The sequence below is a fragment of the Cimex lectularius genome, unplaced genomic scaffold (assembly GCF_000648675.2).
Source record: "Cimex lectularius strain Harlan isolate CLEC.00 unplaced genomic scaffold, Clec_2.1 scaffold130, whole genome shotgun sequence".
Classification (NCBI taxonomy): Eukaryota; Metazoa; Arthropoda; class Insecta; order Hemiptera; family Cimicidae; genus Cimex; species Cimex lectularius.
The window spans coordinates 575664-599196 of NW_019392755.1; the positions used below are offsets into that span (position 1 = coordinate 575664).

Sequence of the window (23533 nt, forward strand, 5' to 3'; positions counted from 1 at the left end):
ATGTAGAATGTTTTGCCCTGATGAGTAACAACTGAATTTGCTCTTTCCTTCAAGACCATATCTTGATCCAGAGCGATCGTAAGTGAAAAAGTGGTCGATACTAATAATAGTGAAAAGTGAAGTATCCCGACAACAAATGTTTAAAAAAATACTCATTTAAACCTAGACGAAAAAATATTACAAGTATTTTTTAATTTTTCGGGCTTCTGAAATGGACACCTTCTACACTTACTGCAGTCATTGATAAATTATCGAAAACAATCAGACAAACTACAAATGTTATAATTTGATAGTCGATTTAGTACGAATTTTAGATTTGGTCCTTTGTAGTTCTGTAGTTTCTCGATTTGAGGGGGGAGGGCGAATTGATATTCGTTTGTGCTTCAGACTCGTCGGGATGAACGACCATCTCGGGTTCTACTCCTCCGAAATGGTACGCCAACGCGTTGCCCGGCTCTCCACTCCCCTCAGCATTAATTGTTCGCATAAATCTAAAGAATTTATTGCCATCCTATTCAAAACGGGATTTGCACAAGGAATTCGAGCAATCTATTTGCTGAGCAGCTTTGGCCCGTTTTAATTTATGTTCGAAACGTACATATGTATGCCCGGACGTCTGCATGATGATCAGGCGTGAGTTGAATGCCAAATTGCGTTTCGTTGTTGACGTTTCTATGCTTATGATTTGTATCCATCTGCACTTCTGCGAAGTGATAATTTACAAATTTGCTACAAAACAAGGCATTTTAATGTTATTAACGCTGCCCTTCAAACATTTACTCAATCTTGTTAATTAAGGTTTTTCTTGTGCTTTATAATTCTGTAGCGTGCACGTATTTTAAACGTTTCGGCAAAAGCATCTAGGTCTCTTTTCTCTCGAATCTCTGTCACAGTCTCGAAGAACTGAAATGATTTCCTTAGTTCATTAAATGTGATAGCTTAATAAAAAATAATTTCAATTAATTATACTTCTTATCTAAAGACTTGGTGGAGATTGAAAAGTTAGTGTTATGAGCGGGATTCGAACCCACGACCCGCTCGTGACACTAACTTTTTCCTCTCAACCAAGACTTTAGATAAGAAGTATAATTAATTGAAATAATTAAATAGGTAAATTATGACCGCACATATGAATTAATATAACAATTAATATTTAAATAGTGTAGCCAAACAAGCAATTCTGATTTGGATCCGTCCTCTCGACACATTCACATTGACAAATACATTCATTATTAACATATACAAGGGATGCTAAACTGTATAAAATAAAACAAACAGGTTTTCTCCAAGATTCAGAACAGGGGATCGTGCTCAAGTGTTCAAGTGAGTAAATACATATTGCCCTAATATTTTGGACTATAGCTGACGGAAGAGGCTGTATAGGTTTTTTGCGGACAATTTTGAAACTTTTCCTAAATACATTTTTTTCACATTCTATACGTTTATATCCTACTATACAATGAGCCCAAAATCTATAATATTTTACAAATTGGCTGTAGATTTTAGTTTGATAACAAAAATGGTTTTATGAAAAAATCGAACTTTTTACTAGCAACATTAATTATACCCGCTTGGATTAACGATATTAACAATCAATCTTAACTGACAAAATTTGATTACCTACTATTATTTTTTAAACGCGCTAGCACGTAAATATAAAACATTGTTGTTGAGGTTATCGATTTAATTAATTATACATGCCATTAATCAAATGTAATTCTGCATAAGTAAATAATGTTTACTGTCTTGCTAGCCCATTAGATATTATTAAATTAATTAATTGTTCGAACCCTTTAAGCATCTGGATATTTAGTTACTTATTTGAGTTTTACGCTAAATGGTATCATCAAGTTTTTATTAAATTTTCTCATCTTGAATCTATCATCCCTATGGAACAGTATAACAGAATTGGAATGATCAGTTTTGATCACTATTATAAGATTTAACCCCCCGAGATGTCCCTTGGGGTATCTTTCGTAACGTTATGAGTTTCGTATGAACTTTGCGCAGCAACGTACAAATAGCTTTGGTTTTTCGTTCCATCAGGACCGAAAGAGATTCGTATTTGTTCTCTTCTGGCAGTTGCTTTTACGTGTTCTCTGGGTGAGCTATTCTCTCGTTTCTCTTCCGACCACTCATCTCTCTCTCTCTCTCTCTCTCTCTCTCTCTCTCTCTCTCTCTCTCTCTCTCTCTCTCTCTCTCTCTTTCTTTCTTTCTCCTTAAACTTAGTATTCCACGACGAAGCAACATAGGGATCAGTGGGATACGGGCTCGAAGTCCTGGATCTCCTCCGCACCTGCCTTCCCGGACTCGTAAGGTGAAGTTCCCTTATTCTCTCTCCTTCCGTTTCCTTATAATTTTTACCGTTATGTTTTTCATTTTTGTATATTTATTATTTTAATTCGGCACCCCGCCGAAACAAAAAGTATAAAATCAAATGAGTTTTTCGGTTTGTTAAGTTTTGGCATTAAGTAGTTTTGATAAAAATGTCAAGGCGTTCGTTTATCTATGTTGTGCTACTAACTGCAACAAATTACTATGTGCATTAAATGATTCAAATTGAATATATTTTAAAGTGTGTGGTGTTTAGTGACCGTTTGAAAACATTTTTTGTAAAATTGAAACAATGTTTATAACCAGGACCTGAAGATGATCTCAATAAAGATCAAAACGTTGGCACCATGAGAAAATGTTTTTCTAAAACCTATGTCATACCAGACCGCATTTCACGATCTTCAAATAATCATAGTTTAAAGTATTAGCGTAGTTTTTGACAACAACTATTATTCATACTTTAAATCCAAAAAATATTGCATTGATGAATTTCTCCCCTCTGTTTCTTCAAATCAAAATCATGCTTCTTTGAAGCAAGGATTTGCTCACTTAGCATAAGTGATGTCCATATGGGCGATTGAGTGCAAAACGCGCGCGGTAGCCTGTAAGTCCGAGGTCCGCCTGGCCAAGCAGAAAGGTATGAAGTTCCCTGTTGTTGGGGCTGAGTGTACTGCCGAGAGGGCTTAGTCTTCGGATTCCTGAGCGGTTTTCGAGGCCGTCTGTACCCATGGCCAAGACAAATAATAGAGGTGAGTAGAAAGGCCCTGGCTACTGGGCTTTGCCTCGTTCTCAAGCCGCATTCCGTGTGGTAGTCGTCCCGCCGACTACAATGAGCCTTTTCCGCCTCCTTCAAATTGATTTCTGGCGTCGGACCTAACCTGCGGGATTTACCGTTCGGACTTGACAAATTCAACATGTCATTCATCGTCAAATGATATTAAATCTAAACGTTAATGATTTACATAACGTTTTACATGTTAAATAACAATAAAACAAAATAGTCACCTCGACATTGTCGAAAAATATCGAAAAATTCCCATACGCATTATTTTGTCAAATTGCTCTGGACAGTGCCAGAGTCAAAGAACTGTATTAAATAATCGTTGCGTGTTAAATTTGAAACATTTAATTTACATTGTTTCATATAACATTTTGAAAACTATGTTAGGTTGTTTCTTGGAGAAAATAAAGCAGATCTCCAGAATATCAAGAATACCAGACGTCAGAAGGACCATGGATTTTCTTATTGAAACAACTTACTATCCAATTCCATGCGGCAGATGAGTAGATTTACGTTGAAAGCATGAAAAATAACTCAATAAAATAAATAGCTCCAGTTTGACAAGATTGGTTGGTCAGTTATAACCTTTTAGGCACAATTGTAATAATAAGATGCCTTATTTAAGAATATTTACAAATTTACGTAGTAAAAAAAGAAAAAATATATGAAATCATATACGGCTTGCATATCCGCCAGCCGGAAAGTGAATAATAATTACTGACAAAAATACAGAAAAAACTAACGAAAAGATAGCGTCATGTTATATTATATACAAAAAGAATTACCTTATGACCTTACGTTTAATTAAAAATTTATATTGAACTGACATTGCCGTCAAATATTGAAGACATAGTTAAACTAAAAACATGAAAGAATGTTTAATGTGATAAACACTAATGTAAGATAAAAATGAATAATTAAATTCATTAACTGAATAATCTTTGTATAATAATCTATAATCTGCACAATTTACAAAATTCAAACTATCTACACTGTTCAGCATTTCTTTTAATTTCGTTTCTGTTAAAGAACGGACACTACATCCTCAGGGTGCCGGTGTTTAAAAAAAAATTGTAAGTATGTAGGGTTCGAATGCAGGGCCGCTGGATTCGAACCCGGGACCTTTACCTTACAGTGATGGTGTCAACGCCTAAACCGTTGCGGCCACCGACGCCCCCTAAGTTCATTCGTGAATGGAAATAACTTACAATCCATGTCCAGGTGTTTAAGGTGAACCTACTTGATTCTCTAGCATTCGCCAAAGATTCTTTCCGATTTATTATAGTATCAACATAAAAATTCACTAAATTGTGTATACGCATGTTGAATTTTCTTCTGTGGTATTTTGGCCTAACTAAAAAACTTTGATTTAGTTTTTGATGTACTAATGCTTCGTGAACTTGATATCTCGATTAGGCATTAGGCAACATATTCTTCCACTCAAGCTAACTAGTACTTATAATTTTTTTGAAGCTTGATATTAGAAATGTATTCACCGCGATATTTATTACTTCATATTAATCACAATCTAATTTTATTGCTCGTCTTTAACCGTTTCTTCCAAATTTTAATATTACGCAGAACTTGATATTTTCAAATATTGTTGATTGAATAACCTTCGGTTGTTTATTGGATCGGATACGTGGTTATTACCCGTCAATGGTTAATAATCTGCGGTTGTAAGAGATTGGGATGTTTCATGCTCAGTTAAGGCGCATCAAAAGTTAATTATTTCTGCCTGTTGGTACCGGAAGGCTTTTGATAGTGTTTTTATTTATGGAATCACTAAGGTGTTTCTTGCCTTTATTACTATGGCTACTTAAACTAAAAAACATATATTTTTATAAGCAGTTTATGTGAATGAAGACAAATGCAAACTGATATGTCCCTGGAGCATATATTAGTTCATATTATTTAAACAAATGTTTGTTGAAATTACTTCCTTTTTCAGTGAAATTCTGTAACAAAGGGTTTTTTTCCGTTTATAATACCTAGATAAGATATTCTGGGTGATGTTAAAATAATAAATTAATAAACTGTAAATATAATCTCTAGAGGTAATGCAACATTAAAATATTTAATCCAGGTTGTATATAAATAGATTTCGAAATCACAATCGCAGCAGATAGGAAAAAGTGTCATAAATATAAAATCAGGATTTTATCCGATTGTTGGGAAGTTATAGTTGGCCCGTTCACAGCTTTCTCGATCTGGAGAAACAAACTAAAATATTTTCCTTTCTAAATATCAACCCGGCGACTGTAACGCCGGGTTAAGAAAGTATGCCTGGCATGCTTTGCAAGAGACATCGTGGTTCTATCTGAAAGATAAATTATTCCCAATTTTCCCTTCTAAATTCTCCAAACGCATTTTTGCCGTATGATAGTCTTGTGATAAGAAAGTTCCCCTTGTGGGAAGAAAAGAGCGAAGAATTCCTCTTAAGAACAAAATGAAAAGCGGCTAGGGTATAAAGACGTTTTCTTCGTGAACAATAGCTTTTAAAAAGCCTTTTTTTCATGGTTTTCTCTATTTTAATAGTAACTCGCCTAATTTCCCCTGCCTTTTTTTTCATTCTCTTTCTTCTTCTTTTTCGATGATCTTCTCCAAGGGATCGCCGTTGATGTTTTTAGGACGGTGGAATGCCAGAGTCTCTGGAATGCGGTCTCTCAGCCTGTCCCCTCCTCCACCTATCATTCCTTATCTTTATCCACTCTCCTTTATATATGGGATTTTTGTTTTGGCCCCCTCGCGTATCCAGGTAGCTCTTACCTAGTCATTAACCACTCACAAACACCTACCTCGACTTTTTATAATTGCCCTCCGGCTAATACCATCAATAAATTATTTTGAGAAACCTCTTTAACTTGTAAGCAACGAGGGGTTAAATGGACCAGGCCCCCCGGTGGAAATAAATCAGCGGTCTAAAGGAAACAAAAGATTATTACCTTTTAGTTCTACTCGGTTATTAGAGATTTATGTATATTACTTTTTTGGACGTTCTTATGCCGGCTACTGTAATTAAGAAAGCTGGGGGGCGAAATTGAATCGTACGATACGACCCGGCTTTAAACAAACAATTTTAATCACTTGAACAGACTGTTGTATTGACCTGTTTGCAAGATCATTCCGTAAGAGAGCAATTAATTTTGCTTCCTTTCGCACACGAGAGGATGGCCATCGGTCTTGATCCACCGATTGCGTACGCTCAACTGTAACACGATCCACCGTCTGAACATGGAAAAATTGTAATCATGTAATGATAACTCTAGAAGGCCCTACGAAAAATATTATCAAGCACACACATGTTACAAATAAATGCACTCATTTTACTAATTTTTACTAATATGATGTTATGAATTCGTACAACATGCCTTTTGAAAGGTTTTCTAGCGATGAACCTCTTCTGGTCTCTTATCCATGATGTCCCGGTGGCTGCCAACGTTCAAATTTTTATCCCTGAAATGTTCAAGAACACGTATTGGCGTGGAAAATTTATACTTAAGTAATTGGATTCTAGTTTAGCAATTTATCGATTAACAGGTTATCATTATTAGAATGCTCGTACACATAAGTATCGTCTGACCCCGCGAAATTGCATAACCCAACCAACTTTATCGATGTTCGCCTTGAATTTGCTTATAGTACGTGCTTAAATTATCCACTGCACACAATTGACTGTAAAATATCCAAGGTACGACCTGCCAAAATTTTCTTGATTTTACAACCCATTAGCTGTACTCTGAGTGATCTGCGCTCATCTTTTCAAGGTTACTTTAAATTTTACATCAACACTTTTGAAGTTTGAAGCGTGAACGATGATTAATGGTTTTAAATCAAATCTTCATTTTATATCAGTGAACCTTTTCCCGTGGTTTACTTAAAAATTACAATCAGCGTAACTGCCAACGCGTTCCAATATTTCGGATATTTTATAACTGTTAGCATTTCATCACTTTTAATTGGTGTGTGCTATGTACAAATATTTTCCTTTCTAATTACCATTTGTCACTTGTTGAACTTGTTAAAATTATTTTTTAATTTTAATTGTCGTAATATATTTTTCCGTTGAATAATTATACACTCCACGTCTATCGTAAGTGCAATCAAGTCCAAATGTTTATCATGATACGGCCAAGGTAAATCGTGCATAAATTATACAAACATTTCTGTGACAATCTATACTAATAGGCTTCTATCGATAGACATTCGATATAAAAATTTAATTACAAAAATTGTTAATGATTAAAATATTATGTTAATATAGCTATGGAATCAAACTATTCGTGCTATAGAATTGTTTTTATTATTTAGCAAATTGTCTGGAAATTGTACATATATAAATAATGATCAATGATGGAATAACTGTTCAAATTTACGCTTAATGAAATTATTGTTTTGGTGTGTAGTAAATCTGTTTAGGCTAAATAAGGTAGTTAACATTTGTGCGGAGTAATCAAAGAGGAACTGCTTGTTTGCGAATTCTTTTATGCAAGGATAGGGATTGAAAATAACGTATCTGGCAACTTTTTCACCCTCAAAAGAGCTGATGCTTTATTTCGTTAAAGCAGCATGACAGTTGATTTTTCATCTTGGTAATATTTCTGTTTCAGAAGGAGAATACATATTCGTGGAGCCGGACTACAAGTTATCCAAGTATGCGCCGAAAAGCTGGCGTTCGTCGTCGTCTAACGTAAGTAAAAGGCGGACTTTCGTCGCAAAAAGCTGTTTTATGCCAGTTTGTCCTCTTCTTCGCCCCTCCAAGTTCGTTTCAATGAGCCAGCAGAACTCGTATCCGTCGCCAGGTGTGAGCAAAGAATTGTGAATGAAATCAGGTTTGGGCTTGAAGTCCTAGGACGTAAAAAGCGCGAACCAGTTGCTCCGATTTCCACAACTCGCCCTCTCGCCATTATTCATTTTTCATTCTGGAGGTCTTTCAGTTTTCATCTACATATTAAATATTCTTCTTTTTACTTGTTTCAAAAGTATAGCTATTTAAAGTAAAGATAAGTCAATAATTATTCACCGAAAAAAATCTCGGTGACGGGATAATACAAGGGAATAATTGATCGATCATATCTTTCCAAAGTCTAACAAACGTTCTTCCAATTTGCCGTTGCAATTGTCTATAAACCAACAAACAATACAACTTAGATAAAAACAACAAACGTGAACAAAAAGATTGATATTATAACTTTGAATGAGCTTAATGGGCTGACAAACAGTTTTTATATAGCATATTCATACTTTCCCACAGAAAACATTATCTAAAAATCATTCTATTCAGTATTATGTGCAAATATCCATGATAAAATTTGAGGTCCGATTTCCGCTTTTACTGCAGAATAGCCATTTTCAAATTTCGACGGCTATTATACTGCCTCATATTTTTTAAAGCAATTTTTGTCAACCAATTATTTGCGGTACGCCAATGCGCCAAGTCGTGTGCTTCATGCCGATAGCCCCGATTACTACAAAGCGGGACAAAGCAGAAAGCGGTTCCGGTCATCTACGCCGCTAAACGGCCGGAATTCGATCGAAATCCAATTTTTCCATCTGTCAGAACTGACGTTTTTTCTAATCCGGTTTAATTTCAACACACGGGAGGTCGCGAGAATCAAAATTCGGCAGTTATTATTAACTGAAAGGGCTAAAGAACGATGCAAGGTGCTCTCTCTCTCTCTCTCTCTCTCTCTCTCTCTCTCTCTCTCTCTCTCTCTCTCTCTCNGCTGCCGAAAAACTCTTTTAAATATTCTTACTTTTTATGCCACCGCAGAATTCTTGAATTTTAAATTCTAGCCTAAATATAAATGGATTTTGATAATATTATATCGCAAAGTTCCAACAATAATAATAAACAATATGGGAAAGAGGGAAAATTATACCAAATGAAAAATCTGTATAATATTATGCTTTTCTTCATTTTTTGCTATTCTTCTTCTTTCTTATTGTGTATAGTTATGTTATTATATTGTAACTTTTTTCTCTGCCTCGTTCTCTCACAATCTGTATTTGTGTAATTCTCTCTCTCTCACTCTCTCCTGTCCCTCTCTCTCTCCCTCCCTCTCTCTCTCTCTCTCTCTCTCTCTCTCTCTCTCTCCTCTCTCCTCTCTCTCTCACCCCCTCTCTCCCTCACTCCCTCTCTCTCGCTCTCTCTCTCCCTCTCTCCCTCTCTCTCGCTCTCACTCTCTCTCTCTCATGTAAGAACGTTCGAGTTAATTAATGTTAGTTAATTGTAAGTTAATTAACTTTCTTTCAGATACCTTCAATAATCTGTTAGATTGCTATGGCATTAGAAAATAATTGTTGTTGTTGTGGTCTTCTGAAGACAACTCATGGAATATAGTTTTGTTTCATCATTTGTAATTAATTGTTAAAATATTTCACTATAAAATTGGCATTTTTCGTTGTTTTATTGTTTATTTAATCTGTTCGATGAAAACAAAAAATTATTAATAATACCTAATAAAAGAAAATGTAATGGGGTCTGAAGTGTCTGAATGTTTCATTCTAACCAAAGGCGGTTTCATGATTAAGCAATCGTAATTTGTTACGATTTATTTTTTATTTTATTTTTCTCACTACTATTGGATAAAAGAAAATGTTCTATATAAATAGCATTTTCAGTATTTTATTTCAGTATTCTTTAACATAGTAGGGAATCCAAATCGACAACTCCTTGGATTTTCTGATTGAAGCGTTAACAACCTGATTTGCTGGCCTTTGCAGATTGCCGATTTTTGATTTATTTAAACTTGCTTTTATGAAAATACTATCATCGGCCGATTACGGCATGACTGGGATTGTTGGAGAGGAATACAGGTTTGCAGGGACCCTTCCCGTGCTTGCTCCATAGCCTTTCCCGCCTAAAACGTTGAAACGTTCGGAATTTCTGCCCACTCCCACCAGGACCGGGATGTTTTAAATACCAACCTGTTGTGCTGGTAAGAGTGATGCAATCTCCGATGAAGATACAGTAACAAATTGGCTCCAGTTCAATTTAATGAACCTCCAGCCGCTCCGAATCAGAACCTCGCTAGTGAAAAAGTCTTTAATTGTTCCTCGACTCATTCATTTTTCCGGCTAAAGGAAACACGACCTATTTTGGAATTTGTCGATTTCAAAATAATTAAGGAATTTTATGTAAATTAACATGTTACCCCTGTTTGTTAACTATAACTATAGGACGTATAGTTGCTCATTCAATAAGGGGCTCTATGTCTATCAGGTTATTAAGAGCGTGAACGCTTCTGAGGAACGAAAGCTATAAAGCAGGATCTAACTGTTGACCGACATTAAAAAAAAAAGATATTTAGAGTCATTAGACACCGACTCACAGGGGCCGATATTAGAGGATATAGACAAAATCGAACCGTCTATTAAAACCGTCAATTGCTAGCAAAGTTTATTCTTTAGGTAGCAATATTAGGGCTACCTATATCTCAGGGCTATATGTTTACTTTTAAATTTTGTTTCGGCGAAAATAACGTTGGTATCTCAAAATATTTAGGACAGTTTTTTTTTCAATTTGTTATTAAATTTCTTTCATAATAAATTTTTATGACAGTACATTAAATGGATTACTCAAAAGTACTCCTGATTTTCACTGAGCTTTTTATCTCATTACATAGGCGATATCTTGGACTAACTACGTTTAAAAAATCTCAACCAGATCTGTCACGTATCAAAATTTAATGAAAAGAGTTTTCTAATTTTTGTTTACAACCGCTATATGTTATCATTCATACTTTTTTAGTTTACAATACAATTTTGCTTGATGTATATGTGTGGCAAAATTGGTGAACAAATCTTTTGTTCAAAAATACCACCGAGTTTTTTAGCCCATTTTGTAGATGACATTTTGGGCTAACTGCGGTCAAAAAATCTTAAGTAGATCAACCCCGTGTCAGACGATTTTATGAAAAGAATATTGCAGTTTCATCTAAAAAGCGGTTGTGAACTAAAGTGGACAATTTTTTCAAAAAACTTTAGATGTGAGGCAGATCTGGTTGAGATTACTTTTAAACAAAGTTAGTTCTAGATATCGCCTACAAAATGTGATAAAAAGCTCGGTGGAACTCGGTGGTACTTCTGACCATGGCGTAAACAATAATTAAGGAGGCTTACTAGCTCGGTTATCCTATAGAGAAATTGATGTTTTCTCTAAACCTAGTCACACGATTTAAAATCTACATATTGTAAAACCATTATATTTAGTGGAAATGATAAATGATGGAGTGAGTGTGGTGTTCAATCCTTTTTAAAAAGATAGTTCCTACTCACAGTAAGTTGTTTTGCAACAAACCGGATTTCGAGCCTTTTAGCTCATCGTCAGGTTGAAGGACTTCCACAACCTGATGATGAGCTAAAATGCTCGAAATCCGGATCGTTACAAAACAACTTACTGTGAGTAGGAACTATCTTTTTAGAAAGCATTATATTTAGTGGTCTGATTGTCCAAATTACTTCTTTCAATTAATCTTTTTATATAAGGACTTGGTTGAAATGAAAAAGTTATTTTGTAAAACGTTCACAATTGTTTATTATACAACATATACAGAAGACAGAATTTTATTGTAAACAGAAGAGCATTAGCTGGTATGAATGTAAATAATTAGCAGTTGTAAATAAAAAAATGGAATATTACTTTCATTATAACTTTTGATAAAGACAACGGTTGAGAGTTTTTAAATGCAGTTAGCCTTAAAATACGAGATAAAAAGTTTGGTGAAACTCCGATTTTTGTGGGGTAATCGATTTAAATTACAATTATTAAAACTTATTATGACAGAAATTAATCAAAATATTTTGAAAAGAAAATAACAAATCGAATAAAAACAACAACTATATACTAAACAAAAAAGGCATTTTGGAATATCAAAGTTAATTTTTTGCTGGAACAAAATTTATAAAAAAAAATGTTATTTACTAAAATGTTAAATGGTAAACTCAGTTAGTTTTTTTTGTTTATATTCATAATATTTTTACAAAAAGCCAAAAAAAAATTTTTTTTTAATAATTAACCGTGTTTGCTCAAAATTCGGGTATGTTACGGAGTGGTATGTCTAGTACCTAAGCTAACTAAAACCAACCAAAACCTAGTCAGATTGGATTCTGGAATTAATATGAAAAAACTAGTAGATGGCATGTTGCATGTTTGTATTTCCTTAATTCATCATGTTTTAAAAAGCTTGATTTACAAATTCAACAGAACAAGTTTACAACCTGAAATAAATAAACCGAAAACACGTTGAATGCATAAACCATCGGTTGAGATATCACACTTTGGACATCTTAGAATATTTATTGTTTTCTTCGTTATAAAAATCAACTAATGTATTCGTCGCGATGCTCGAAGTATGTCAGGGCTGGTTGACATGATGATCGGCTGGAGATCGGTCAAGTAGAAAATAAACGCAATAATAAATATACAATAATAAATAAAGTCAAAAGTAATAAACCTAACCATCCCTAATAACAAAGATTGTCTCGGTGGAGCGAGTTGCGAGGTGTCGGCCCTGACTATGAACGAGTGAAACGCCGCGCTAAGAGAAAGCTATCGATTTTAGCTCTGGAATGCTGTTGTACGCGGTCCTTGATCGGGACGCGGGAGAAATTTCGATTTTTTTACCCTTAAGACGGCTGGAATGCCAATACGGCAATTGGCGGGGAGAAATTCCTAAAATGTATGCTTTTAAAGTGGCCCGGGTGCAAAACGTTCAAGCCGGGGTCTTTTTTAAATATTTCAACCTATTCCACCGAAGTAGACCAGACCATTATTCCATTTTTTTATTGCAACAATGAAGAATTTACAGATTGAATTTCCCGTTATAAAAAGATAGTTACGATGCACATTTTCTTTGTCCATCCACCTAGTCTTTTAATCGTTAGACCTACAAGTCAGTGACCGAATCCTCCGATTCTGTGTGCTATTATTTAAAAAAAATTGGTTCCGGCATTTTTAACATGGCTAATTGCTACAATGATAAATTATTCATTGAACCTTGGGATATGGGAAACGTCAAGACGTTAGATATCTCCTAGTGATCTGTAGTCTATTTCGCCGTATGAAACCAACTGGTTAACTGGATAAAGAATTAAGGATTTAAATGGAAAAAGTTGTGTTCTTAATTTTATAATCGTTAAAATAGGCCCAAGTTTATAAAGATTTAATATTATACAGCTTGAATCGCACAAAAACAAAACAATTACACAGAAAACAAACACTCTGAGCTCGAAGATGATCTCAATAAAGATCGAAACGTTGGCACGATAAAGAAAATGTTTTTCTAAAACCTACGTCACACTAGACAACATCTCACAATTTCCGAATAATCATTGATATTTATAATTAAATAATGATGGAGTTTGTGTGCGAGTTGGTAACATCTTTTTGATTTTTCTACTCTCGAACGACCCTCAAACGCGTTTCGGCTTACACCATCTTCAGTGAGGAACTCGATATGTTACTTGTTTTTAAAAAGTAGTGGCAATTAATTACATTGTAACATATATTCCGGGTATCATCTTATGCGATTATTATCAGCTTTAATTCACTAATTTCGTGGTCCGCTTGACCAATTAATATATTACAATTAATTAAAGTTTTTAGTTGAGATAAAAAAGTCAATGGGACGAGCGGGATTCGAACCCACGATCTTCGGCTAGATACGCCGCTGCTCTACCACTTGAGCTATCGTGACCTCGATCTTCCCATCTCAACCCCGCCTTTGGAATTTTCCCTCCTTTTTGCCATTTTTCAAATGTCTTGTAATCGGATTGGATTCTCGACGACAAATGAAATGGCCACGGAGAGCATTAGTGAAGTATACTTCATTTAAATTCATTAAATTCACTAATTTCGTGGTCCGCTTGACCAATTAACATTTTTCAATTGATAAAAGATTGACGACTCTATTGAACGATTTTTTCAAGCAAATGGCTGGCATTTATGAAATGATAGTCACAATGATTGGCTAATTAGATCTGAATGCATTTGATTTCTTAGTTCAACTTAGTTAACTGTTTGGTTTTTATTGTTGAGTTTGGCTGAACAGTAGGGGCATAGTGAAAATGCAATTTTAATCCTTATCCTTTCGGGGAGGAAGTTCAGTTGATGTTATGACATCCTTAAAAGAATCGGAGGAAAGAAGTGACTTCAGGGTGACGTTCCAGCGTGGAAGCCGTCCTAGGATACGAGCACTGGTAAAAATCTTAAAAGCTGTAAAAATAATGCCATCGGGAAGAAGGCACGATGGACGGCAAGGCCGGCTGTTTTGACAAGGCCCGAAGGCGTTCTGGATCACGCGTTCTTTCCACGTGTGGCACCGTTAAACTCCTTGCCATTGAACACGTACCAACGTAAGTATGGTGTCCGGGGACCTACTTAGTACGAAAAAGTCGACCTTTTCTCGATTCTCGCATTTTTTCCTGTGACGAGCATGCCCATTTGCTTCCGGATACACGGCTTAATTGGGATTTGCCTTGGCTGGAATTGCATCAGATAATGGCGGTTTTGTTGGTTAATCTCATTACTATGCCCCCTCGTCTATTACTATGTTCAACGAACTATGAAAGAAATTATAAAATTGCTCTTCGGATTTCCTTCTTCGAATCGAGCTAGGAATTCATTTAATAATTTTTTTAACAGCTCTATTCTTTTTAAAAAAAATCAGAATTTAATATATGGAAATTTTTAATTAATAATAAAACAATTATAATCATATTTAAATATCGTGTTAAACAAATGGTTTCTGAGCTGGCTGAAGAAAGTACCACCTAACGGCTTTTAGTTTCAAAATGAGTTTAGGTAATATTAATACATACATGTAATACTAATAATATTGGATGAAAATTGATTGTAAAACAATAATTTTTAAAATTCAATCAAGGACTATTTTTATAAGTTTTATATTGGGATATATCTCGTGGACCCGCGTCTGAGCAAATATATTTGCCTAGCAAATCGTAATTTCGTCTGATAAGACGATTCTGTCTGATAAGTTCCGTGCGACGTAGTAAACACCGACAATTTAGTCTTAACAAATTTGAAAGTTGTGAATAACCAACGAAAGGGACGATTTTATAATTGAAATACGGACTGGCATGCTGGTTTTTGACTTCCTGTTTTGATGTTTCACGGCGCGGAGAAACGATGAAATAATTATAAAATGAAAGGGCTTTGTTTCTGCCGGTTCCAGGTTGTCGGTACAAAGTAGTTTACGGGAACGTTTTACCCAGTCGTAAACATAGTAGTTGGGTCGGAGACGGACGTTTTGTCTATCTCCTAGTAGGAATCCAGCACCGGTCCAGTTATGTGGCTCCAAGCCGACGATTCCGGCTCCCGAATATGCGCGATTTCTTTCCTGTAGGCGCCCGGGATCAATCAGGCGTCCGTGGATCAATCAGGCGCCGACGACCTCTATTACATAATAATCGCCGAGTAAGAAACGAGGGTGAGACGACTGGAAGGGGTTAAATAGGTTAAGCTCCCACCTCTGCAAACTCCAAAAAACGATTTCGTCTGGATAATTAACCCGGGGTGTCCTTGACTCCTCTGGTCCTGGAATGTCCGTGGAAGGCCACGTGGCTCCTGACGTCAGGAGGCCCTATTGTTGTCCCTAGCGGTCCATCCGTCTCCCCTTCCCGATCCTCGGACGTTCGACATTCCTCCGGGCCCCCTCTCCCGGAGGTTCTTCCGTCAAACCGGTGTGCCACAACCAGCACTAACATCATTCGTATTAGCAGTTACCCATTTAAACTGGAGGTATTGATTCCCTCGTAATCCGGTTGAACCGATTTACCATCGGGGTCCTATCTCCTTTTCGGTACGTTTAAAGCAGAAGCTTTCAGGATAATCTCTCTCATCCGTAGGATCCCTATTTATGGATCTTGTAAGGCTGATGTTCTTGAAATTCCACTGTTTCAGATAGCTCATTCTTTATGTTTTCCAAGCTGGAATAAACAGCTCGTAAATTGCTTTGGACCACCCACACAACAAGATTAACATTGTGAAATTAAGTTCAGCGATCAGCTATTTATGACCTGTTGGCACCAGAGCATAACGAGTGATATGTACGACTATTTCTCGGAAACGACCGCGGAACGGCAACTGACCGATAAAATCTCAATTTTAACGACATCCTCGCATTTGCACGGTTCTGCTGTGATGAATGTTCTTCACAAATGGTTCAGTTTCTATTTCGTAGAAAAATAAATTATCCATAATTACTTGGCACACGTTACTATCAGGTCAGATTGGTTTCTTTTAAAAGTTATTATAGCACATATGTACGGACTTCATCTCGAAGCATGCCTAAGAAACTAGATCACAAAAAATTGACTGCATTCTTCATGCAAAACTTAATTCTATTGTTTATACATTGAATGTTGAGAATCATGTTAGAAATGCAAGAATTTTTAGATATATGTACCAAGTACAGTGGATTATAACATTACAACCAAACCTTGGTTTCTTTTTAAAAACCGACGGTTTTTTCATAATCGTTGAAATGTCAACGATGTTAAATGGAACATATTGTGAAGTTTATTCGATGGATCTATGTTTTAAAAGTTAACCCATTTTTTCTCATTAATAAGCCTTCTTTCTTCACTCTCACGTGATTCTGTCGAAGATTTGTTTCCTCCCGCGTATTTCCTTGTCGAATATGATGTCATTCTTGACACTTTTTGTGAATTTCTTATAAAAATATTTCTACCAATTTTTAGGAATTTTTAGGATCAAACTATCCATTGTGTAACTATCAATGAAGGATTCTGCTTATTAAAATCCAGGATTCTGTTTGGTATTTGTTGTTAGCTTTTCTGAGTTTCGTGTGAATAGAGATCTCAGTTTTTTAAGGAAATAAATATATTTGCTTGTATGGAATGTGGGAAAAATGTACAAAAATTTTTCTTTAGTTTTTAATTAGGGTTATTAAGTATCCGATGTATTATTCACATTTTTTTAAATAGCTTTTCATATGAAATAATTAAAAAATAAGACATCAATTGAAAGGGTAATGATCAAGAAAAACAAATGAACCAAAATAAGTGCGGAAAAATATGTCACTTCCAAAGTTATAAATTTCACCCTTATAAAAATTAAAAATAGTTGTCTATCACTTATCAAACTTTGCCTTTTTAGTGTGTATGCTGACTAATTGGTGCTATTATTGCTCAAGATAATTTCCTAATATTCCAAGATTTCTTACAATTTGGTACGACTCGTCTTCAAAAGAGCAGTTATTAACAATGAAATTTTATTTTATCGGACAGATGCCGTTCCGCGGTCGTGAAGCGATTTTAAAAAATAGCCTTACGTATCGGCCTTTATGCATCCGACCTCTCGGCCGTCGATGAAAGAATTCAGGAGAAAAGTGGGATTAACACATACCGACGTGTGCCTCTGACCGTTCTTCCCCCTGGTAAAGAGCATCGTTTTTATTTCCATTGTTCCTTTTCTCCTCCCCGTCTTAAAAATTTGAAAAGAAATAACTTATGGCTTACAGTAATATATAAATAGTGATGATACATAAATACTTTTACTGAGTACTGCTTAATACATGGTCAAATTTGTGCTCGCATTTGGGTACATATACAGTATAGTATTTATGTATAGTAGTTGAGCCTATCACTTCTCGCATACTACCAGCAATTACAGCTTTGGTGTAATTTACAATAAATTAACGGCAGATCTCGACATCACCTACCCGGATCGTTGGCAGTTCGGGGTCAAACCTCGGAGTTATCCGTCCAGCAGAGTTTAGGCTACCAACAGCTAGGTCATGGTAGAGTATTCCTCCATTACTCTTTGGACCTATATAAATAACCTAATTGAGGGTCTGTGGGTACTCAATATTTCATAGACGCTCTCACACTGCACATTCACGCTAATGAATGAACAGGATATTTTCTCTTAATACATGCAAGCGGGTATAAAAATATCAGTGGTATAATCAATAAAACAACTCAATTTCCTCCAAGAATAGGAACAGGGAACCCTGTGCTCAACCATAATTTTCATATCCGGTGGCATTTCTACGTGCTCTCTATATAGAGCCTCATGCCGGACACATAAGCGGGCTTCGGCCCAAATGTTAGTGCCCGCTTGTCAACCTCGCATGGACTGCCTTTAACGGAGTGAGGATGACTTTTCTTCTAAGAAATAGGTCCTCCATGGACCACCTATCGACAGTGCTCGTGATACGTGGCCTAAAGCATCTTACATTGGAATATATTTATTTTATTATTTGTTTGCTGTAATTGAATCCATTATTTTGAGAAAAAAATAGTAAAAGATAATGTAGAACAAAATAATTTAAATGGGACAGCTTGTTCTCAGTAAGTTTACCAAATTTCTATTGTATTACATTTAGTTTGTTTACTACTAAAAAATCATCAATTTTAAGGGGTAGATGAAAAATAGCCAAATTCGTTTCGAATAGTTAAGTAAAGATAGCAGTCTTTTAAATATGTAATAATTGACTAATTATGTTTTAATTATAAACTATTTTCATTAGTATCAATTTTATACAAAAATGAATATATATATGATATATATACAAAGGTTCAGATTCGGTCTTAGATCGTATTGCCTCATATATTTTGACAAAACAATATGGGAAAATAAAATATTTTGACAAATACAATATAGACTTATGATTAAATAGGTTTCATATTAAATAGGTCGGTTAACATATGATATGTCTGAATCCAACAGAAGTTTCTGCGTTTATTCTCGCAACAACGATCCAAAAAAATCAATAATTCTATAATCGAATACAAATTTTTGGTGATTAATATTCATTTGAACCAGGTTTTAACAAGTTGGGATTCTGGAAAAATTACCGATGATGGTATGTAAATATGAATACTGATTAAACACTGATATAACTCGTCATAATTTGTCATATAAATATCATAAATTTTTTCCACGAGCTACTTTATTTGCACAATATTCATTAAGGCTGCTTACCCAAAAAATATTTGAAACTATACATTTTCCGTTTATCTCCTACTTTGCTATAATAATTTTTCCAATTGGTTTAATGAATCATTGTTTAATGAAAAACATTTGGAGAAAAATTCAGACGAGGGTGTATGAATCATAGTTAGGATTAGGATTTTTGCAGGTTAGTTTGGCTCATATCGATGGTGTAGAAATGTTTCTTTTTGTAGATTTATTTTATTTTTAATATATTAATTTTTTACATTGTCACATAATATCCAGAATAATTGAAGAACGTTACTGTGGCTTGTTTTTGGCGGTGATTGAATAACTGAATTTTAATTTTTAGATCCTTAACAAATAAGATTGTAATAAATGTTATTAAAATTCGCACATGACAAAACCATAAGGTGCCTTATTATCACATTCATGAGGAACATTTTTGTTAAGCTTTCAATGAAACTTATTCCGAGCCAATTTTGTATATCAATTTATAGTTTAATATGTATTTATTTAAAAAAAATGTAAAAGTTGTACAGCCCTTGCAACATTCAGCGAAATACAATATTGTAAGGAAGAATCTACACGGCAATTACGTTTTTGTCGATTAACGACAAAACACATACAACAACATCAACTGTCACATTTTGAAAATTTTGAGGGTACAGGAACAAATGGAAGCGACCGTACTTGAAATATACTAACCAAAACTTACTGACATTCTTTTGACAGTACAATCCTGATAATCGTAATGGCAAGAGAACTGAGGTTGTTACTTATATTATAAATAATTAATACAAAATGATCAAAATCATCTTTTTCCAATCAAGCCTTACCAATTCAATGTCTTTCGAATCATTGCGTAATGCTAATTTAAGAACGTACAAGTTTATGTACTATTTTTACCCACGTTTGCAATCTGAACTATACATTGCGAACAATAGCCTTCGTTTTTCGCATACTTGCCATCCCAAGGCCCCGGATGCCCTGACACGGATCTTTTCTGATTTTTTCCTCCTTCACTACTATGTTTATTCACAGCTAAGGTTTGTTTAATAGCCGTCTATTAATACCGCTTTAATTTCTGTTCACAGGGCCTGGATAACAATGGGAAGCCGTTGTTAGAGTTTTTCTTTCAAGTGCAGTTCTATGTGGAAAGCCCTCTTCTTCTTCAGTGAGTATTTCATTGTGCTATGTTACGGTTGATGTCTGATAAATGTAGCATTCGTCATTGGCGAAGGAGAAATAACCCAGAAGAAATCCGTGCTATTTTTGTTTGAGAAAAGCCTTGAATAAGGTGGAGTCGTAAAGATGGCAATGGAATTCCAAAGTCGTAAGAGATGAGATTCCTCTGATTACGATTTTTATATTTTATTCCCTCTCTCAGAACAAAGGTTTACAAGCTATAGCCTCCCTACCACTCAACAAAAGACGTGATGCCATTGAATTGTGGGGGACATACGTATGGGAAAAACGCAAATGAGTTGGTTTATAAGTTTCTTTTTTCTCACAAGACAAGAAGACAGAAACATTTATTTGAACAAATCTACAAACAAGATTTTCTTGTACCTCACCTTTTACAATGTACTCTTTATAAAAGTTAAAAAAGGAATGAAAAATATACTGTAGAGTTTACTAATATGAATAAATGTAAATTATTTCAAAACAATGCTATCAAACAAATCCACTGAAGGAAAAAATTATAAAATTAAATTTAAAAATACTAGGCGAAAGATGAAGAAATTCTTAAAAAATTCGCCAAGGTTTTAGATAAACATTTTAATTTGTTTTTAAATTATATAATAATATTATTATTTTCTAGATTGTTAGCGGTTTGTAGGTCGGATCGGAGAAGCTCTCGCGTTTCAAAAGCACTGTTGATAGGTGGCCCTCGGAGAAAATGACTCGTAGAAGAAGAGTATCCTCACTTGATTAAAAATAGGCCATGTGAGGTTGACACATGGAAACTTACGTTTGGACCCCTCGTGTGTCCGGCGTGTAGGGAAAGGTTGCTCGACGTCTCCCAGGTAATTAAAGGGTTCAACGTCTTGGCTCCATATAGAGAGCGCGTGGGAATGCCACCCGATAGATAATTGTACTTGAGTACGGCAGCGATGGACCCCCTTTTTAGATTCTTGTAGGAAATATTTTATTGTATCGTATATAGTAATAATAGTTTTGTGACCATAGCGTGAGTTGGTGAATATATTTATTAGCGTGAATATGTAGTGTGAGAAGGTCTAGAGGAATATTGCGTTCACTATTGACCCTTGATTAGGTTAGTTATATAAGAGGTATAACGGATGAGTAATATCGAGTACTCCACCACCCTAACAGAGTGAATGGTTTGTAAAAGAATGTTAAAGAACAGTGCGAATCGATTTAGTAACAGGGTGCTAAAATGGCCTAGATGTTGATAACACCCAGAGCCCAACCTCGGTAGCTGGACGGTTAGCCCGAGTTCTGAACCCGGACTACCAACACCTCGGATTGGTGCTTCTTGAGGCCTGCTGGTGAACTGCGAGTAGTAATAGGCCCAATACCGTACAGGCGAGCGCATATGTACATGCGCGTGCAGATTTTAGCTTATATAAATCAGTAATCAGTTGGCACTGGTATTTTTCCCTACGTACTGACAACAGTTATTTAGAAGTACTGCCGTCTTGTTCCATTTTTGATTGCAATTGTTGAAGGGTATTGACTGTGATAAATAAATTAAGATTATTAATTAAATAAAAGCTAGGTTTCATGCATGTTTTACATGTAATAATTCAATAATGCATAAGAATGAATGATCGAACCGCATCGTAAAGATGATGATGACGACGAATGATTTCTTACATGTTTTAATCTAAATGTATACGAATTATTTCAACATTATTCCATTATACCTATAAGAATTCAACATTATCACAACTCACCATTTAGCTCGATGAAACTTTTTTTAACCAATTTCGTTCGCTGTCTGTGGGGTGAGGTAGGAGGAAGTGGAACTGAAAGCAATAAATTTCTTAGACGCTTGTCCCTCTTTGGAAGACCGGTTATTTACGATCCTGTGAACCGTTGTCGTTCGTTTGTTGGATTTTTCAAAAAATTTGGACAAAAGGGCACCCCTTTCGAGGAGGCATGCGGTTCCGAAAGAATAGGTCGGAAAGTCGAAATTGGGTCCTTGGGCCAGCCAAGGACTAGGAATTCCTTTGTGTAAATGTCTCGCTTTTTAATTGCGGCCCAGTCTGCTTTTTTGCCTTGTGAGAAATTCCACAGTTAATATCATGGCCGTCTTGTTATTAATCTCGATTTGATGTCGAGTGTTTCGATATTTTTTTGACAATGCCGTCGAGTCGTAATTGGCCTATTTTTTACAATGATCGACAACTTGGCTACACCTATAAGTTCTTTCAGGGCATGGTTCCCCTTCAGCACTCAACATTGCTGCTTACGTTAACAAAATCAATTTGAGAATCAAATATGTAAAAAAAGGTGGAGGCAAGGGAAGAATGTTATAAGTACGTGTTTGATTTTCGTCCAAAGTTTTGGCCACATGTACAGCATTTCCAAGTCTATTTGAACCTTTCCGAAGTCAAGAGTAGTCCTTTCAAGGTCACATGTAACCCTTTCCGCATGAGTTGAAACTAATTCCAACTCAACTGTAACATTTCCCATATGCAGTAAAACCATTTCTAAGACAAATGTAACCTTTACCATATGAGTTGAAACCATTTCCAAGTCAAATGTAACCTTTTCCATATGAGTTGAAACCATTTGCAATCAAATGTAACCTTTTTTATGTGAGTTGAAACCATTTCCAAGTGAAATGTAACCTTTTCCATATGAGTTGAGTTGAAACCATTCCAAATCAAATATAACCTTTTGCATACGAGTTGAAACAATTCCCATGTCAAATGTAACCTACTCAATGTGTGCTTTGAAAGGTTTTCGACTCATATGGAAAAGGTCACTGTCTGACTTGAAAGGGCTATATTTGATTTGCAAAAGTATACAAATTTAAAATTGACTTGGTAAAAGTTCAAATAGATTTGAAAATTCTATATATCATAACTTTTGAACTAATTGGTGTAAATATGTTTCTGATAATTTTTTTTCTTTCGATGCAAGTGCAAAGCATATACATAGGAAAAAAAATTAAACAATATTTTGGAATACAAATCCACAACTTAACATATCCAATTGCCGAAACACGCTTGAAACCAAAATGGCGAGGATAGGACTCGTAATAGGAACGGAAACGACCAACTTATCATCTAAAACTCACACACACACACACACACACACACACACACATATATATATATATATACCAAATACTTCAGGATTGGTCAATTTAGAGTTCTTTTCCGAGATAACGCCAATCTCCTAGTATCATTAATAACCGATTGCGAACAATTTATCACGATTATTTGAAGATAATTGACATATTTGAAAACCTACTTCAGGGTCAATGAAAATATCTC

General features: G+C 35.3%; 1 protein-coding gene across 2 annotated transcripts in view; it reads left to right on the forward strand.

Moving 5' to 3' along the window:
* The window catches only part of LOC106672527 (protein expanded), a 54720-nt gene that overhangs the window by 23176 nt on the left and 8011 nt on the right, over positions 1-23533 (forward strand). For both annotated transcript variants that reach the window (XM_014404048.2, XM_014404049.2), the window contains exons 4-5: positions 7726-7805; positions 20156-20235. In XM_014404048.2, the coding sequence (XP_014259534.1) occupies positions 7726-7805; positions 20156-20235 (160 nt within the window). The remainder of the gene's footprint in view (positions 1-7725; positions 7806-20155; positions 20236-23533) is intronic.